The sequence below is a fragment of the Pygocentrus nattereri genome, chromosome 15, assembly GCF_015220715.1.
Source record: "Pygocentrus nattereri isolate fPygNat1 chromosome 15, fPygNat1.pri, whole genome shotgun sequence".
NCBI classification, from domain to species: domain Eukaryota; kingdom Metazoa; phylum Chordata; class Actinopteri; order Characiformes; family Serrasalmidae; genus Pygocentrus; species Pygocentrus nattereri.
Genome location: NC_051225.1, coordinates 23652440 through 23672964, shown reverse-complemented (window position 1 = coordinate 23672964; position 20525 = coordinate 23652440). Strand labels below are relative to the sequence as shown.

The 20525-nt window shown below is 39.3% G+C and overlaps 1 protein-coding gene across 5 annotated transcripts; it reads left to right on the top strand.

Moving 5' to 3' along the window:
• Positions 1-123: 123 nt before the first annotated feature.
• Positions 124-18668, top strand: abcc10 (ATP-binding cassette, sub-family C (CFTR/MRP), member 10). Of its 5 annotated transcripts, none has more exons than XM_037545470.1 (22): positions 124-209; positions 1222-1431; positions 3431-3620; positions 4565-4792; positions 5107-5263; positions 5508-5659; positions 8848-8927; positions 9707-9878; positions 10045-10143; positions 12262-12451; positions 12853-12930; positions 13035-13211; positions 13311-13440; positions 13809-14001; positions 14124-14467; positions 14653-14822; positions 15050-15210; positions 16877-17130; positions 17276-17421; positions 17525-17622; positions 17714-17826; positions 18188-18668. In XM_037545470.1, the coding sequence occupies exons 2-22, from the start codon at positions 1244-1246 to the stop codon at positions 18321-18323; spliced, it is 3456 nt and encodes a 1151-aa protein (XP_037401367.1). In that variant the 5' UTR covers positions 124-209; positions 1222-1243; the 3' UTR covers positions 18324-18668. The 5 variants fall into 5 exon arrangements, 4 of the variants coding, with proteins under 4 accessions (XP_037401367.1, XP_017572123.2, XP_037401366.1 ...); XM_017716634.2 differs by having other exon boundaries at positions 2252-3620; positions 15104-15210; XM_037545469.1 differs by having other exon boundaries at positions 2252-3620; positions 17321-17421.
• The last annotated feature ends 1857 nt before the right edge of the window (positions 18669-20525 follow it).

Here is a 20525-nt window from a genome sequence, read left to right as displayed (position 1 = left end):
TCGACGCATGAGGATAATGTAGGCACTCTTTCTCTTCTTAAGTGAAAGGCTAAGAGGAGCAGCTGGAGTTCTAGAAACTTTTATTTTGAAAGGGATCCTCGGCGATTTGAGTGTGGAGCTACGCTGTGTTGCTTCCAACTTGAGCTAAGCTCCACCTGTGTTTCGGCTTGTAGACAAAAAAGACGAAGTGCCAGCGCTGGTAGACGGAGGTATGCGACAGAAAAAAGAAATTCAGTGATTTTAGAGTCTGCGAAGCAGCACAAAGTTCTCATTAAACAAACGCGACCACATCGTTAGTTTAGGTATATGTTGTCACAGCATGTAAGTTAGCTAACGCTAGCTACTTAGCTTAAGGGTCCGTGACAGTTTGCTAGCGCCTGATTATGTTAAAGAGCCACGAGCTGATCGCATTTATTAACCTTTAAAGAGATAACCTGTGTTTGAACACGTATACGTTCAACCGAGATGCGGGCTGTTTTAAAGGAAGAGTTTCATCGATTTTTCGAAAATTAGGCATAAGTTACTTTGGTGTTTAAGTAGCTAGCTTAGAAAGTCATTCAGAGTGACTTGATGTGAAAAACAAGTTAACGTACAGTTCGATAAGCTTAAGTCAGCTTCTTGTTCGAATTATCCGGTTCCACCTTAAATGGTGCAGCGGGTACACGTACCATTTAGATTGAAACGGGAAAATTCGAACAAGAAGCTGACTTCAGGTTTGTCTGCAGTGGAGGTGATGGGACAGAAGGGGTCACAAATTCGTTATCTGGTACCTGCTGGTAAGGTTTTGGTCTAAAAGGTACAGGATGTAGTAGGAAAAATTGTACTTTTTTTCAGATTTGCTACTATTCTGCCTTTATCAGCATTAAATATAAAAACCCAAAAGGCAAATGTGGGTTCACTGCTCATTTTGGATAGCAAATGGGATGGCTATATATTTACTGTAAACATTGAGACTCCTGGTTCCTGTCACCATCACTGTAAAGGAAATCTGAGTTGGTAAGTTTCCCTACCACCAGACCATTGTGAGTGACTTTAAGTCTCAAATAATTCATTAGGTAGACATGGTGGGGAAAATGGTGGAATTCCGCTTGAGATGCAGCGTGAGTGCTGTAGGTCGGTTTGTAGTGACCGACTAGGTTTATGCAAATGAAAAGAATCCTGGCAAGCCACTAGTTCGAGCTTATCTTAGCGCCAACCCTGAATGAAACTGTTTTGTCTCAGCTATGCTCCAGGTGTCCAAATCATGGGAGGAAGTGTAGCTGCTGACATCCCGTCTGACATCATATCTGATCTGTGCCACGCTGATAAGGACAATCCATTCCCTGTGTGGCAGAATGGCACACTAAGCCCATGTTTTAACCAGCTGATCTGTGGCTGCCTTGCTCATGCGTTCACTGCAGTCATTAGCGCCTGTTACTTGAGTGTTCCAAGGTAAGTTACACAACTGCAGAAACAATGTAGTCACTAAAGTCTGTTTCTTTTTAAAGACTTTTCATGGAAAAGCTAGTTTCCCACACTTTTTGGAAGATAAGTGTATGATGTGGTATATAAACACAGTTAAAGTTTCAAAATGTACTGTTCCTCCCAGTCCATATGTGGAAACTAAGCTGCAACAAACAGGCAATTTTACATGAATTGTTTTTGTGATGTCAGCCTAGGTTTTTTTTTTTTCTTCTTCTTCTTCTTCAACAGTGACCACTTGATCAGTCAGAGTTGCCTTCAGCCTGAATGAATAGGATGAGGCACGAAACCGGGCATTCAAACAGAGCAGATGTCAATTACATATAGTTTTATGCAAAGTTAGGCTTCCCTGGTCGTGTTACTTGGGTTGTTGAAGTGAAAGTAAATATATGTCAGCTTCATGTTGCGCAATTGTCTGCACAATTTAATATACGCTTACTGTTTATTTACTTTTTAACAAATTTGGTGGGAAAACAAAACGTAAAATGTGACCTCGGCAAAAGTTATTAGCTCGGCGAATAAATAGAAATTGTGTACTAAGATTTGCAGAAAAAAACACCATATTTAAGTGTTCCCTGTAGAAGATGCTAATTTATTTTCACATAGAAAATCAACAAAGCATGTAAGGGTGTTTGGTATATAAAATGACAAATGTCATGAGTGTCATGTTGTTGTGTGGTGGTTTTTTTTTTTTTTTTTTACACAGCCTTTAATCAGTGTGACAGTAATGACATCTCTGTTTAACACTACTACTACAATCTCTATACTAAAATGTTGTACTTGTTTGCAGATTCAGTAACACTCCACTTTCCCTGGCTGTTGGCTGGAATCTTAGAGCTGCTTCTGCACTACTCCTGGTTCTTCTTTTCATCACAGATTTGGTATTGGCACTTCAGCTGCAACAGCAGGCCATTTACTTGGACGTACTCACCAATGGATGTGGTATCATTGCTTGGCTTGTTCACTTTATGGCAGTTTTGTCTCTACAAAGATCTGGCTACAGAATGACTAGAGGTCCACTGCTGTTTGTGGTCTTGGCTGTTCTTCCAGTTCCTAACCTAGCTTTCACCATTGCTGCTTACATCCAGGATGGTGACCATCTCAATACTGAACACCCCTGGCAGGTGGTCCGTCTTGCCTTAACTGTGGCCAGAGCAGCCCTGATTCTTGTGTACCTACTAGCCTTTATCTTTCCTTGTTACAAGTTACAAGGAGAGTCCCTCCTTATAAATGCAGATGATGCAGCTCCTCTTATTACCCCAGAGCCTTGTGGAGGAGAAATGGTAGCAGAAGATGGCTGCAGCTGCCTGTCCAGGCTCCTCTACCTTTGGCTGAACCTTCAGCTTAAACAAGGTCAACGTGGTGAATTGGAGAGACCGAGTGATGTTTTCCAGCTGCCCCGAAAACTTCGGACCAAGGCCATCACTCAACGGTTTGGTCAGTTTTGGGCACAATGCCTGCATGAGAAAGCATTGAGAACATCTGAACACTTGCATGGGAATGCTAGACAGGATCAGCAGGAAAGTTTATGTGGCAAAGTCCAGCCTGAAGAACTCTCTGAGGAAAGGGACCGCCAAGAGGTAAAGCTCTTGTGGGTCCTACACAAGGCTTTTGGTCCACGCTACTACTTCTTGGGTGTGTTGAAGCTGTTAGCTAGCCTGTTAGCATTTGCAGGACCTCTGCTGCTCAGTGCGTTAGTGGACTTCATGGAGACTGAGGGGGCACCCCTGAGCAGAGGTGTGTGGTGTGCTGTAGGACTTTTCTTGAGCACGTTCCTGGCAGCGTTCCTGCGCAACGTCTTTGTGTTTGAAGTGTCTAAGGTAGCTCTGGAGGCTCGGGCTGCTGTGGTGTCCACTATCTATGCCAAAGCTCTGCAGGTTAGCGGTTCAGCCCTGGCTCAATTCAACATGGGTGAGGTGGTCAACTTCATGAGCACCGATACAGACCGATTGGTGAATTTTTTTCGCAGTTTTCACGAAGTCTGGAGTCTGCCCTTCCAGTTTGCCCTTGCCCTATACCTGCTTTACCTGCAAGTGGGTGTTGCCTTCTTAGGGGGACTGGGTGTGGCTATTCTGCTTGTACCTCTCAATAAGTTCCTGGCAGCCCGCATCCTGGAGAACAATAAACACATGCTGGCACATAAGGACAGCAGAGTGAAGGTATGAATGCAACTGAAATGTTTTTGTTTACTGTAAGTAATGCATTTTTGCATGCAAAAGTATTTGAAAATCTCTGGTCAGAATGTGTGCTCGTATTAAGAGATCTGGTGGGTGTTTCAAAAAAGCAGGATTTTCCAATAAACTGGATAACTTTAGCTGGAGATGAGGATTGTCTGGTAGGAATGTCCCCTACCTGTCCTCCTGTTTGACAGGCACTTGGCATAAGATAGTATGTAGCAAATAAGGAAAGGCAGCAAGCAAAAATTAGAAAAATGTAAAAATAAATAAATAACTTACCCCAAATGCAGTTGACTAGCCAAGACATGTTTGGTGTTTAAATTTTGATTCTTAAATTTTGAGCTGGAGCTATGAGGTTAATGTAGCTAAAGAGTAGTAGAATAATAATAAAATGCCTAAATATAGGGGTGCTCAGTCCTGGTCTTGGATATTTACCACCCTAGGAATTTCAGACCGAACACATTTGAACACACTTTCAGACCGAACATATTCAGATTTACATGAAAGCCTTTATCACGTGGATCAGGTGTGTAAAATTAGGGTTGAAGCTATACTGTAGAGGGTGGTGGACCTCTAGTACCAGGATTGGGCATCCTGACCTATTAAAAAAAAAAAGCATGCCTGTCATTTATAAATGTGCTAAAATGTCTGTTTCTATGCATTTTGTCAGTTTTTATAGCTTACAGAATGTCATATAGCCTCAGAAGCCATTCTGTAGTAACCATTTAATTTAGAAACATCTTTGAAAATTCCCCTCTAACTGCTCTGTGCAGTTTGAGGTAGATGTATGAAGATTTAGTCGTGAAGCAAAAATATTCTGGCTGATTGACTGCATTTGATGTGAGCAGAAAGTTGTCAGTCATAGGTGTCAGATTGTTCTTACGAGTCACTGCATTTTGTTCATATTCTCTATCTTTTTCCTCAAGCTAATGACTGAAGTCCTTTTTGGAATTCGAGTTCTTAAGTTCTATAACTGGGAGCAGCACTTTACACAAAAGATAAATGAAAGCCGCAAAAAAGAGCTGAGTCACCTGAAGTCCTTGAAGTACCTGGATGCGGTGTGTGTATATACCTGGGCTGCTCTTCCTGTGGTTATCTCTATCCTCACCTTCATTACCTATGTGCTGCTTGGGAACAGTCTCACTGCTGCAAAGGTGAGCAGCATAAATCAAACTTCAGAATATATTTTCTTTATTTGCCTGTAGGTAGAATACAACATGGAAGATGATGCCTGTGCAGACAGTTGTTGTTGTTGTTATAATAATAATAATAATAATAATAATAATGTCAATATTATATGATTGTCATGTAAACTGGACACACAAACATGATTTTCATACAAAAACGTATTGCCCAGATAAATAATTGTAAATCATTTTCATGGCTGACCTAAGTCTTTACACTAGTATTCTGAGTAATACTTTCACAGCTTAATTTTATTGCTGTCTGCCTAATTTTTCTTTTCCAGGTTTTCACCACTCTCGCTCTGGTGGGCATGCTCATTCTTCCACTCAATTCTTTCCCCTGGGTTCTTAATGGCACACTGGAAGCTAAAGTATCTCTGGATCGCATTCAGCAGTTTTTGGTTTTGCATAATCAGGACTTCACTGCCTACTACAGCCAAGGTTAGTTTAGGTGGTTTAAAGTACCAGGATTATTTAGGAGGTTTCAAGTCAACGTAGCAAGGTTTTTAACAAAAAAAGGTCCATTTTGATTTCATGTTGACGTTAAGATAGTGCTCTGCGGTCTGAAGGAAGCGAAACTGAAATAGTAAGAACTCCCTCATGCAGAGAGTTGATGAAAAATCAAAGAAAACTAATATTTGTTCTGTCTGACGTTTTATGGTTTTGTGTTTTAAAATGTTTGCAGCATCTCCTGAAGATCCTCTTACTGTTGTTCAGATGACCCAGGCCAGTTTCTCCTGGAAGAGGACAGATGATCCACAGTCCGATTCTCAGGTGGAAGATGGGTCTGCATCAGGAAGCCTGTATCTCAATAATCTCAACTTAAGCGTTAGAAAGGTATGTAGTCTGTTGTAAACTTTTACATAGATGCCATTTATGCCTGGTGATTTATGTGGATTGTGTCCTCTTGCTTTGCATCTATAGTCAGTGAGTTTGAAAGTTACTAAATGGTGCAAAATTAGCAAATTGGCTCATGAGATGACATGCATATTCCATAGTTTTATGCAAATGATGGTTGCCGCCATAAGAATTGCAGTTTTGCATGTCGTTGTTCATTTCCTTAAACTCATTTCCTGTGTACGCCAACTGTACAAGGCTTTCATGATTAGCCTCCTGTGTTATTCATCAGAGTTATGGATTACATGTAAATTGATGTAGAGTGCCCTCCAGAAATATTGGTACCCCTAGTATACATGAGCAAAACAGGCTGTGAAAGACATTCTTTAATGCTTATCCCTTTGATCTATAATTGAAATATTAACATTTTTTAAAAAATAAATCTTATCATTTTCATCTTATCTTATTTTTCTCAAGTGTATGTCCCACAACTATTGGCACCCCTTTATTTAAAAATTGTGTAGCCACTTTTGCAAAGATTACGGCTCCGAGTCTTCTCCTATAATGCTTAATCAGATTGGAGAACACATGGTTATGGATCTGAGACCATTCCTTCATAGACAATCTTTCCAGGTCCTTCCGATTCTGAAGTCCATGTTTGTAGACTCTCTTCTTCAGCTCGTCCCACAGCTTTTCTATGGGGTTTAGGTCAGGGGACTGGGATGGCCATGGCAAAACCTTGAATATGTAGTCAGCTTTTGTTGACTTTTAGGTGTGCTTTGAATGATTGTCCAGCTGGAAGATCCAGCCATGGCCCAGTTTAAGCTTCCTGGCTGAGACGGTCAGGTTTTGATTTAATATCTGCTGATACAAGTCCATGATACCACATATCAGAACAAGCTGTCCATGCCTGTGGATGAAAAACAGCCCCATAATATAACAGATTCACCACTGTAATTCACAGTGGAGATGTACCTCTCTTTATGGCTTTGTTTGTGTGTACACCAGGAACAGGCTGTTTTTGGTATTGTTTTGGTACCTTTCTTTAGAACAGGCTGTTTTTGTCACTGTACCTTTAAGACATATAAGATAAGATATAAGAACTGAGGTCATTTATATTAGCTATAGTACACAGCTCAAAAAAATAAAGGGAACACTCAAATAACACATCCTAGATCTGAATGAATTAAATATTCTCATTGAATACTTTGTTCTGTACAAAGTTGAATGTGCTGACAACAAAATCACACAAAAATCATCAATGGAAGTCAAATTTATTAACCAATGGAGGCCTGGATTTGGAGTCACACACAAAATTAAAGTGGAAAAACACACTACAGGCTGATCCAACTTTGATGTAATGTCCTTAAAACAAGTCAAAATGAGGCTCAGTATTGTGTGTGGCCTTCTCGTGCCTGTATAACCTCCCTACAATGCCTGGGCATGCTCCTGATGAGGTGGCGGATGGTCTCCTGAGGGATCTCCTCCCAGACCTGGACTAAAGCATCTGCCAACTCCTGGACAGTCTGTGGTGCAACGTGACGTTGGTGGATGGAGCGAGACATGATGTCCCAGATGTGCTCAATTGGATTCAGGTCTGGGGAACGGGCAGGCCAGTCCATAGCTTCAGTGCCTTCATTTTGCAGGAACTGCTGACACACTCCAGCCACATGAGGTCTAGCATTGTCCTGCATTAGGAGGAACCCAGGGCCAACCGCACCAGCATATGGTCTCACAAGGGGTCTGCGGATCTCATCTCGGTACCTAATGGCAGTCAGGCAACCTCTGGCAAGCACATGGAGGGCTGTGCGAGAAAGAAATGCCACCCCACACCATTACTGACCCACTGCCAAACCGGTCATGCTGAAGGATGTTGCAGGCAGCAGATCACTCTCCACGGCGTCTCCAGACTCTGTCACGTCTGTCACATGTGCTCAGTGTGAACCTGCTTTCATCTGTGAAGAGCACAGGACACCAGTGGCGAATTTGCCAATCCTGGTGTTCTCTGGTAAATGGCAAGCATCCTGCACGGTGTTGGGCTGTGAGCACAACCCCCATCTGTGGACGTCGGGCCCTCATACCATCCTCATGGAGTCAGTTTCTAACCGTTTGTGCAGACACATGCACATTTGTGGCCTGCTGGAGGTCATTTTGCAGGGCTCTGGCAGTGCTCCTCCTGTTCCTCCTTGCACAAAGGCGGAGGTTGCGGTCCTGCTGCTGGGTTGTTGCCCTCCTACGGCCTCCTCCACGTCTCCTGGTAGCACCTCCAGCCTCTGGACACTACGCTGACAGACACAGCAAACCTTTTTGCCACAGCTCGCATTGATGTGCCATCCTGGATGAGCTGCACTACCTGAGCCACTTGTGTGGGTTGTAGAGTCCGTCTCATGCTACCACGAGTGTGAAAGCACCACCAACATTCAAAAATGACCAAAACATCCACCAGAAAGCATAGCTACTGAGAAGTGGTCTGTGGTCCCCACCTGCCGAACCACTCCTTTTATTGAGTGTATCTTAATTTCCACCTGTTGTCTATTCCATTTGCACAACAGCTGTGAAATTGATTGTCAATCAGTGTTGCTTCTTAAGTGGACAGTTTGATTTCACAGAAGTTTGATTTACATGGAGTTATATTGTGTTGTTTAAGTGTTTCCTTTATTTTTTTGAGCAGTGTATATTGTGCTATATTGTGGGCTGGAGCACCCGTTATAACTTTACTGCAAGTGGGTGGCTAAACTGCTGTAGGCTGAATAGGCAGATGTATGTAAATGATTTTTTTTTTGTGACATCACAGAAATGGTGAATTCAAAATAGGTTATTTTTGCATCTTAGTTTCCACATGTGAACTGTGTGCACTGGGTAGGGAACTGTACATTCTGACACTTTAACAGTATTTACATACCACCTCAATCTCTTATTTCAAGAAAGTGAGTAATATTCAGTTTTCCAGGATATGGGCCCTTTAATAGCATTTTTTTATTCTCCTGAAGAACGTTTGAGTTTTATGATATGAGGTTTTTGATACAAGGTTTTGTTCAAATATTAACAATATGCTTAATGTAACTTGCCCTCTTATGATGCATGATGTGCTTTAAATAGATGTATTTGTTTTATCTATTTTAGAGTGAATAAATGGTTTGTAAACATCCTCTGCAATGTATTAACACATTTTTTAAATATGTTTTCAGGGCTCTCTTGTTGTTGTGGTAGGAAAGGTTGGCTGTGGCAAAAGTTCACTATTAGCTGCCATTACCGGAGAGCTGAACAGGTACAATTTAATAATGGTACAGCAAGAGGCTTTATTAAAACCAGAAAAGAGACAACATACACTAGTAGAGACTCACTTTCAATAAAAGTTAAGACAGTAGATAAAATGCAAATGAAAACAGAAAGCAGTCCTTTATTGATGTTATTGAGTGTGATGTCAGAGTGAACACTTTGCAATAAAGTGACGGGAGCATTTTACGGAGCTAGGAACATTGTGACATGTTCATAAAATATCTTAAACGGATGCTGCAATCATGCTTGAATATAAAAGGAGTATAATGAATATAAAAGGAGCAGCTGTTTTAAGTACAACATTCCTCAGTGAGCAATTATTGTTTCACCCTCTACAGTAATATAATATCAAAAGATTCAAGGAATCCAGTGAAGTGCATAAAAGGCAACAGCAAAACTACAACAAAATGTATATGACTCTAAAATCCCGTCACATTGCGCTGTTTTAAAACAGACATGCTTCTTTGATGGATATCACGAATGAGAATCAGAAAAACTTTGACAGACTGTTGTAAATAAACACCGTTCCTCGCTTCTTCCACAAACTCAGGTTAAGACTATATTATACACAGCAGAAATCATATGTCAACAGCATCTAGAAAGAAAATCTGAAATGGACCGATACACAGTGGGCATAAAGCCAACATATGCTGCCTTTAAGATCTATTTTTGGGGCATGTCATGCCAATCCAATTTACACATTCTATTTCCTTCTTTGTGTAAGCATTACTTTCATAAAGATCTTCCATTTATTTGTTTCTTCTTTAGATGTGGTGGTATAGTGCATGTCCAAGGCAGAGAGCAGGGCTTTGGATTGGCAGCCCAAGAGCCATGGATCCAACATGCATCAGTGCGAGACAACATTCTTTTTGGAACGGACTTTGACAGTGGCTTCTACCAGACTGTGCTTGAAGCTTGTGCTCTTACTGATGATCTTAATGTAAGCTCTTATAAAGCCAATCGTTACCTGTGTTCCAGTTAATATAGAATATACATGATTTATTGTTATTTAAGGTGATATTAGCCTTGCTCACGATACAACCAATAACTTCTAATCACTGACTCTCTGGTAAAACGTTAACAGTTGCATGTTGAAAACCGTGTAGATTTTGCCTGATGGGGATCGAACGGAGGTCGGAGAGAATGGAGTGACACTCAGTGGAGGGCAAAAGAGTCGACTTGCTCTGGCCAGAGCTGTTTATATGGTAAGTAGGATGCTAAATACCCATTATATTAGTAATCAAGTAATATTAGAATCATATAATTTTTTTTTTTTTAATAAAAGGCCAAACAATAAAAATGGGCTGAACCATCATAATCCACAACCTTTCACAGATTAATCATTATTGATTCATTCAGAAGGTACATTTTAATCAGTGCTTTGAAATTTTTTTTAGTCAATTGGTTGTGACACATAGTAAGCATGCTCATGGGACCTTCTCAAAAACAAACATTGTACCAAGTTTTAGAATCTAAACCAGGTGTTCCTGTCCTTTTGTGGATGTGAACTGAATATTTGTCAGACTGGGAGGGTGTGTTTGGAGGGTGTGTTTGCCGGTGGTAAAACCGCATGTGATTAGCCAGTATTTTGCAGTGCATAGTTAAACTAATGAAACCATGTTTCAGCCTAAAGATATAAAACCAAATGTATGTAAATAAAAAAAAAAAATGCATCAGTAATGTGGGTCCTGGACCTGCTTTCCAGGCAAAGCAGAGGTGTCTTGTCTATGTGTGGCAAGTGTAGGGTTATTGTTGTCTAGCCTGTTTCTGAGCCTTGTTTTAGTCTTGTTTTGGTGACTGTCAAAGCTGAAAATCCGGCCTCTCGCAAGTATGTGGATGGAAACTGCACACCAGCTGCAGGCACACACAAGGCCATACAAGATGTTATGTACGCCAATGTATATTTATAACCACAGTTAGGCTACTAATTCCCCCCTTCTCACTGTTTCATTGTTGTAGGTCAGTTTCAAAGGACACGTGACTCAGTGGTTAGGAACCTCTGATTTATAAACATTCATTTATCTGTGTTTTTTTGTTTTTTCATATTCCATATAAATTGGTGGATCAAACCCATTTCAGACATTTAACTGACTTTGACTTTAGACTAAAACCTTGTTTTGAGCAACCCAGTACCTTGATTGATTGTTTTACTAAAACAAATAATATATAAACAATAATTATGCCTCTGAAACTTTACCAAATGTTTTTGAGTGTAACAAACATAGCTTTGAACAGTAGTACATGCAGAAAATCATACGTTTTTGTGCTTTTAAAAAAATATCACAAGAAAACTACAGAAAACATTGTCATTCTTGTGACCATTCTTAAGGTTACACACTGATTTTAAGATTTGGGACACGTTTACTTCAAAACATTGGGATGATAGCTACTGAAAAAACTGAGCGGTCAGGGTTCAGCTCTATTGAAACAAGCGCTTTAGTCTATAGGTGGAGACTTATTTTAGCCCTGTGTATTTTCTCCTGATGTTTTTGTGGGTATTACTGTTTTATTATTATTTTATATACAGCATAGATTTATGTTCATATAATGTTTGCATTGTTTAATTCTTGTTTTAGCAGTCTGTTTATTGTGTCTTTGCTTTCAAGTTTCTTAGCAGTCATGGTACAGAACCTTCATAAAAACTATATCAACCCTGATATGGCCTAGAACTGTGCTGTAGTACCTTTGTTCTCGTAAGTCATATACCATTTTAGCATGCTAACAAGCCAGCTAGCTGGCAGAGGAACGTGATAAAGTTGAATCCGATGGAGAGGTTTGTAACAAAGATGAGCAAATTGAATGCTGTGATTTTAAACTGTTAAGCATTGTAAAAATATTTGATGCTATAGCTTATAAATAAATAAATGTATAAATAATATAAATAATAAAAATGGACCTCTGTAATCGTCAGTTTTAAAAGGAACAGTGTAAGGTTGCAGTGATTTCTGGGCAAGTTCTGAGCTGAAGTCGACACTGGTGTACATTTGATCACTCTCCCCTCCGGGTGCTCCTCTAACACACTTCACTTGAGCTAATAAAGCAGTGGAACAGCCTTTGATGGCGTCCAGGCATTCCCACGAAAGGGAAATGAAGAGGCCAGGTGTTCCACGGTTATGGAAATGTGGTGGTTGTATGACATGAAAATAGGGACATGAAAACGTGGGACAAAATGTTTTTGAATATATTTTTAAAAATTTTATTTAGATATTAAACTCATGATAACACAATCTTTCAACTTCTCTTTAAAAATCTAAATGTTTGCACTAATTCTGTAGAATGATCCATATATGTATTAACCCAATAAATGCTCTCTCCCACGACAGGATAAGGACATCTATCTACTAGATGATCCTTTAGCGGCAGTAGATGCTGATGTGGCCCAGCATCTCATGGAGAAGTGCATTCTGGGAATTCTTAAGAACAAGACCAGAATACTCTGCACTCATCGAATAGAGTTTGTGGAGAAGGCAGATATTGTGGTACTGATGGACAGTGGAAGAGTTGTGAGAACAGGTATCGACCAACAGAAGTGTCATTACTTTTCATATTTATTGTATTTTTTTTTCTACTAGACTGGAGTTCTCCAGTGTTCCAAAAACACATTTTTTTCATACTGTACATCTCTATTCACTCTCTGTCCAAAACTCTCTTAGAGCTCCTGTGTGTTTAAGCCCATCTGGTGTGTACTTTGCATTGTAACTCTGCAGTTTACATGCACAAAAAGCTATATAGCATGCTAAAGGAAAGGGAAAAAACAGAAAAGCATAATAGGTCCCCTTTGAATAGAGCATGCAGTGAAATTCAAGTTGCTACTAGAGGTCTATGTCATTTAAAATGCATTCACCAAACGTGAAAAATCTAATCCATTGGCTGTTTTGTTGTTTTACATATGTTGTCCGGTTTTATTTGCAAAGGAACACCAAATGAGGTCTTATCTCTGATGAAAGCTGTACCAAATGATAGTAAGAAGGACAGCAAAGTGAAAGAGAAAGGTATGTATTCTACTCTATTTTTTGTTATGCATAGTAATGTGATAACCCATGGAGAGCTGAGATCTGAATACTTTTTTTTTGCTAACAAATACATAATTTATTAGATGGTGCTAACCAAGGAGAACTGACCAGTGAACCAGTTTCAGAGGAGGGGCTAACCACAATGGGGGAAGAGCAGAAGCAGACAGGTGGACTTGCAATGACAGTCTATCAGTCCTATTGGAGAGCAGTGGGCGGGTGTACGGCTATGTCCGTTCTTATTTCCCTGTTCCTAATGCAAGGTATGACTGAAAAACAGCTCTGCATATTTTGCTTGGATTGACTCTGCAGTCATTTCAGAATAGAAAATAAAACTCTAACAATAAGACTTTTTACCCCAGGCTCTAAGAATGTGTCGGACTGGTGGTTGTCTTATTGGATTTCCAATTTAAAGGCTAATGGGTCTGAGCTGGTGTCTCTGACAGCAGGCTCTCTCTCTTCCACGGTGCTACTCTTTTCAGAAAGGCCCATGTAAGTGTAGCTTAAAGACAATATCCACAATATACATATATATATATGTTTTCATTAAAAGTAAGATTGTTCATAGATTTGTGGTAGTCCTGAGTAGGGATGGGCACTTTGACCATTTTTGCTATGTGAATATTTCTAAAGGGCCCATATTATTTTTTAAGGTTCCACATTACTGCCTCCATCACAAAACTTGTACAGTTTTCACTGAAAGATAATGAAAAACTTATGTCAAACTAAATAAGCTAAACACCTTAATATTGCTAATTTTACACATCATGTCTACTACATCACTAGTACAGTTGCTAATTTCTTTCCCTTCTTGAGTATTATTTATTTTGTCTCTTTAAAATCTATTCATTTTCTTTTAGGTTCCCTGTACCACTGAGACACTCAAGTCCATTTGGCAACATGAGCTCTGAGCTAAAGTTCTACATGACTGTATATGGTTCTCTGGCTGCTGCCAATACTGTCTTTACTGCTGCTCGTGCTTTCCTCTTTGCTTATGGAGCAATCTGTGCTGCCACTGTTATCCACAAAAGACTGCTGGATAGTGTACTTAAGGTAATCTCTGCTTTTCTTTCAAAAGTAAATAATGCCTAAGCAATGTTTTTAAGTCCTTTAAAATAATAGAATTTTACGTCCTCTCTAATGAACATATCACTCATCCAAGTTTTTAATTGTAGGCTACCATGATATTTTTTGACACCACACCCTTGGGCAGAGTTCTAAATCGTTTCTCCTCAGACGTCTACACCATAGATGACTCATTGCCATTCGTCCTCAACATCCTTTTAGCCAATGTGTTTGGGCTGCTGGGGATGCTGGTGGTGATGAGCTATGGGCTGCCCTGGGTACTACTCCCTCTAGTACCACTAGGGGCGCTGTATTATCAAACACAGCGGTTTTATCGCCACTCATCCCGTGAGCTTAAACGGCTCTGCAGCCTCACACTGTCTCCAGTCTACTCGCACTTCTCAGAGACTCTCAGTGGCTTGGCAACAGTGAGGGCCAGTGGGCATGCTGCTAGGTATGACAGCTGTCAGTTCTCTGCTTCTCATGTCTGTTGTTTTGTTTTCTTTTTTAATAAAAAAAATAATAATAAAAAATAAATAAATAAAACTAAAAAGTTACATTGATTACTCTCGCTGACCTTTAGTACTGCATCTGTGATGCCCCATGCGTTTATCTGTTCACCTACATGTGTCTCTGCAGGTTTGAGGAGGAGAATGAGAGGCGTTTGGATCAGAACCAGCGCTGTTTGTTCATCAGTAATGCTGCTATGCAGTGGTTGGACATCCGGCTGCAAATGATTGGTGTCTCTGTAGTGACAGGAATCAGTATAATCGCTGTGATTGAGCATCAAATCAGATCCATTGATCCAGGTTGGTGCTCTGCTTTTCTCACCTATAACCTCACTAATACCCTAACCTGTCTTAAAAAAGACCCTCTGTGCTATAACATATTGTATCACAGTACAAATGTGATTCTATAATATATTGTAAACAGCATTGAATTACATGGCTCCACAAATGCTAATTTGGATCTACACTCTATTAGATGTTTGAGTAAATCATTAGACCCTAAGTAACCTTGTCTTTATTCTGACCAGGTCTGGTTGGTCTAGCTTTGTCCTACGCCCTGTCTATCACTAACCTGCTGTCAGGTTTGATATTCAGCTTTACCCAGACTGAGATGCAGCTAGTGAGTGTGGAGCGCACTGAAGAGTATTCCACCAGCATTCCACTGGAACCTCAGAGTGGGAGCACAGTGGTAAGAGAGGCAACTTTGCTCAACCTCAAAAAGCAGCGATTCCCAGCTCAGCCTCTAGAGGCTGCCTGAAGAGTTTTGTGTTTTCTCTGCATCTAAGTGATATCAGGTGATTTTCTAGTCTTTCTTGAGCATATGGTGTGCTTAGACAATGCAAGTCAACTGATGGTCAGAAAATCGGCAGATCTAAACTGCCATTTGTTTGCATGTTGGTGGTCATCAGCAGCTAGTAAATTTATCATGTGTCCAAACATACAGATAGGTGACAAATTAAAGGAAGAGCCAAACAAGTCTTTTTAGTAAGTTATTGGGCCACCATGAGCCACCAGAACAACTGTAGTACACCTTAGCATGGATTCAAGTTTTTGGGAGTGCCTTGGAGGATTGAACATCATTCTTCCACAAATAAATCCTCAATCAGTGTTTTGATTGTTAGTGGTGAGTACCGTCTTAATATGTTGGTGCACAACTGCCCCCCTTCTCAACACCCCCCCAAAAAAAAAAAAAAAAACTTACATTAGGGTGAAATCTAGGGATTATTTACTCCACTTTTGGAGTATATTTTTTTTAAGGATGATTCATCTGACCACTTTTTTCCCCCCACATCTCTGTAGATGACTATGTCTGTTGTGTGTAAACTGAACCCTCAAATTTAAAATGCAATAAGTTCCATCTGCAAGTTATGGAGCCCCGGAGGGGACAGAGATAAAAAAATAAATAAACAAACAAATAAAGAACGTTGTTTGCATTTTGATAACAGCTCCCTGACACTGTATCAGGGAGCTGTTACTTACTTCTGCACAGGACAAATAACATGGCCTGTATCTACTACATTGATTTTGTGCACGAATAAAAAATAAACATTGTGTGTTATTTTAAAAATGAAACATGACAACTGTTAAAAGAAAATGAGAGAATGAATTAGAAAATTGTGATCGCGAATAAACAAAAACGTACCCACAAAGAAAAGAAAATGTGCACACATTTAAAAGAAAACGAGGGAATGGTTTAATAAATCGTGACTACGAATAAAAGAAAATGTGCACATGAACTGCAAAAGTTCACTTTTAATTAATTAATTAATTAATTAATTAATTAGTTTTTTTACCTCCTGGAGGAACAATTGCACTTTTGATTGTTCTTACACACTAATGCACTCGCCAACATATCCAAAACTATTCAGCTGTTTAGTCTTAGTAACTGAATCTTGTGCCACTCTTGCCTGATTAGTGAACCCTCCTTCTGTGCCACCTTGATTCATAATTAATGTCAACAAGGTCTGCTCAGTATTTCTATACATTCCACACAGAGCACAGTTGGATTGTAATTACTCAATCATTTGATGTTGTACATCTGTCTAGCTGCATATGCACTTAAGTACTCCACCCATTTATTCAGGTTTTCCTTGATTTTGTCACCTGTCTGCATTTCTGCTGGGATGAACGAGTGCCATGTTCGTCTACTGTGACACAACCTGTAAACTCATAATCGTTTAAACATAGCTCAAGAAGGGCTTGGTAACTACTTAACAGTATAATAACAGGTACACACACAAAAAAAACCTTAACTTTGCCATGAAATAAATAAAATTTAAGTTTTGTGTTTTCATTCCACAATGACTATTACAAATGTTAAATTACCTATTTGGCTTAATTTACCCAATTCTTAGGTTCCACCCTCCTGGCCAGAGCATGGTCGAGTGGAGTTTGATGGAGCTGTGCTGGCTTATCGGCCTGGCTTGCCCAATGCTTTGGATGGGGTGAGCTTCGTAGTGATGCCAGGAGAGAGAGTGGGTATTGTTGGACGCACAGGCTCAGGGAAGTCCACGCTCTTTTTGACCCTGTTCCGTATGGTAGAACTGAACCAGGGACAGATACTGCTGGATGGGGAGGACATCAGTCGGGTTGGGCTGTCTCAGCTTAGGTGAGGATCACAGTTGTTTAAGTTGTGTGATGTGTTCCTAAGAAACTTGGATATTCTTCCAGTGTTATGATTCTAAATTAGATAGATTTAGAGATGATCCTACTTCTCACAAACATATTGAGTGCCTTGCGGTGTCATTTCACAGATCCAAGCTTGCCATCATTCCCCAGGATCCCTTTTTGTTCTCCAGTTCAGTAAGGGAAAATCTCGACCCCAGTGGTTGTCACCTTGACCACCGGATACTCGATGCTCTGGAGCAATGCCACCTGGGAGATGTAGTCCGTAGAATGGGTGAGTGCCAAGAATGGAGTCCCAAATTTGTGCTTGTTTATTTGAGTGGATGACACCAAAAGTTATAGTGCTAAATTCTTTTTGTTTCTTTAATGTTTAACAGGAGGATTGGATGCGGAGGTGGGAGAGAGAGGGAAATCTCTTTCACTGGGCCAAAGGCAGCTGGTCTGTCTTGCTCGTGCTCTTCTGACTGAAGCAAATGTGAGTGCTCCATAGTCTGAGTTGTTCATGTAGTTAGCTAAAAGGCCAATAATGTAATAATAATAATGTACATTTGTTGTTTCTTTTGTAGGTTTTATGTATCGATGAGGCCACAGCTAGTGTAGATCACAAAACTGACATGCTTCTACAGAAAACTATCCGAGAAAGATTCAAGGACAAGACTGTCCTCACCATTGCACATAGGTTAGTGTACAGTTCTTATCTATTCTTCTACTATTTGAGCAAATAGATGAAATGGATAAAAGAACAATGGGCCAAACAAAAAGTTCCTTTTTCTTTGTTCTTGAGGAAGGTCCTAAGAAAAAAATGTGTTCTTAAACAACAGAGTTGTTTCTACTCTTGATTGTGTGTAGATTCTGTTCTTACCTGAGAACAAATAAGGAAACACTGATGAATATCAAAGTCTTCATGAAAACTGTGTAAGAGGTTTTAAGAAGAAATTTCTTTCCAAGAATGGTTGCTGAATGAGGCCCAATGTGAATGACTACAACTACATGTCAGCTTTGCCATTATAAATCATGCATGCTTCTCTTTCCTTCAACAGACTCAATACAATTATGGACTCTGATAGAGTTCTGGTGATGCATGCTGGGAAGGTGGCAGAGTTTGACAGCCCAGCTGCTCTATGCAAGAAAACGGATTCAGTTTTTAAGAAACTGCTATGTGGAACAGGAGAATGACTGACTGATTTTATTATCCAGTGTTTTAAACAATTAACACTTCATTAAGGTTTTACAAAAAAATTGGCAGTGTTCACACAGCAACCTAGGTAGAACTCTGAGAACTTTACATGTCTTACACATCTTTGTTACTGTGTGGTAAAAAGAGAAAATCATATAAACTGCACTACTCTAAGAGTCTTTGTGAACAAGGCCAACGTTTACTTGATGCCATTTTTGTTTTGCCAGTGAATGTCTGTAGCTGCACTTTGTAAAGTTTTTAAATGTATGAAGGAGAAACTCAGGGAAAAATTGAGTGTTACATCTTGTTGCTTTAAAGTCTGAAAGTATGTGTCAGTGTTTTGGTTACAGTTTATATTTATATATATATATATATATATATATATATATATATATATATATATATATATATATATAATAAACAATTCTGAAGTTTTACGTCTGGGTTTAAATGTGCATTTGTATCAGATTGGGCTGCAGGGAATATATCACCTCAGTGTTTCTTCAATGACATGCAGCTAAACTCTGCTGTTCCCACTTTAACACCTGGATACCCCTGTCGTTCTATGTAGGGGTTTGTACTTACTAATCACTGGAAATTGATTTTATATCATATTGGTAAAAGTACTAGATAATATATTTACCTTTTCAATGTTTTTGGCTTAAGAATTACAATTATACATGTTTTGATTTTGCCTGTACTTTTCCCAGTGGTGTTTGATGGCAAAATTAGTTCCTCTCTATTACAGGGTTAACTGTAACAGACACTCACTAAAATTGTGATAAACTGATGCAAACATAATTTCAATATAGTTTTTATGTTGTTTGAACCACATGAGCTTTCAAAGCTATATATGTGAAAATACACAGTATTGCCAAAACTGTTTGGTCGTCTGCCTTCACATGAAATGAAATTGAATGTGATCCCATTCCTGATCCATAGGGTTTAATATGATGTTGACCCACCCTTTGCAGCTATAACAGCTTCATCTCCTCTTTCCACAAGGTTTATGAGTGTGTTTATGGGAATTTTTGACTGTTCTTCTAGAAGAACATTTGTGAGGTCACACCCAACGCATTCGACGCTTTTCATTGCACTTGGTAAGGCCACAGGAAGTTTGGAGGTCTGTATCAATTGACTCAGAAATTTGGCAACCTCTGCTCACTATGTGATTCAGTATCTACTGACCCCACTCTGTTGCTTTACATGGCCTATCACTTCGTGGCTGTGTTACTGTCCTTCCCAGTCGCTTCCACTTTGTTATAATACCACTGACAATTGACTGTGGAATATTTAGTAGCAAGGAAATTTCACAACTGGACCTGTTGCACAGGTGGCATCCTATCACGGTACTACGCTGGAATTCACTGAGCTCCTGAGTGTGACCCATTCTTTCAGTAATGTTTGTAGAAGCAGTCTGCAGGACTAGGTACTTGGTTTTATACACCTGTGGCCATGGAAGTGATTGGAACACCTGAATTCAATTATTTGGATGGGTGAGTGAATACTTTTGGAAATATTCCTCAAAACACATGATAAATGAAGTGTGTGTGGCAGAATTTAGACCATAGGTTAGACCACAGATACATTGTGCCTTTTATATATATTTATATTTGTGTGTATATATATATATATATATATATATATATATATATATATATATATATATATATATATATATATATATACATATAATGATGAACAGTGGGTTAAAGTCATATTCATAATTCAAATAAACATAAAAACAACAAAAAGTAACAAGAATTTTTTTGGGTCCATATTTTTCATTGACACCTTCACAGCTGCCACTGAGACTTGTTAATATCATCAATTACATCATGAGCACAATTTACTGAAGCCCTTATTGGTCAAACCAGGAGTTGCTTTTTAACTACATATAATACTGGGCTTCCTCGAGGAGAGGTTTGAAAATAGTTAAACACACTAACATCCAGAAAATCACTATTATTTTTATATATATATATATAAATAATAGTGATTTTCTGGATGTTAGTGTGTTTAACTATTTTCAAACCTCTCCTCGATATATATATATATATATATATATATATATATATATATATATATATATATATATATATATATATATACATACATACATACATACACACACACACACACACACACCTCAAAAAAATAAAGGGAACACTCAAATAACACATCCTAGATCTGAATGAATG

Excerpts from the sequence above, each read along its gene's own strand:
- abcc10 (XM_017716633.2), top strand. The coding sequence starts at position 1,244 with ATGGGAGGAAGTGTAGCTGCTGACATCCCGTCTGACATCATATCTGAT. Across the intron at positions 4,793-5,106 it reads ACAGTCTCACTGCTGCAAAG|GTTTTCACCACTCTCGCTCT; the intron begins GTGAGCAGCATA and ends TTTCTTTTCCAG. Across the intron at positions 5,660-8,847 it reads TCAACTTAAGCGTTAGAAAG|GGCTCTCTTGTTGTTGTGGT; the intron begins GTATGTAGTCTG and ends ATATGTTTTCAG.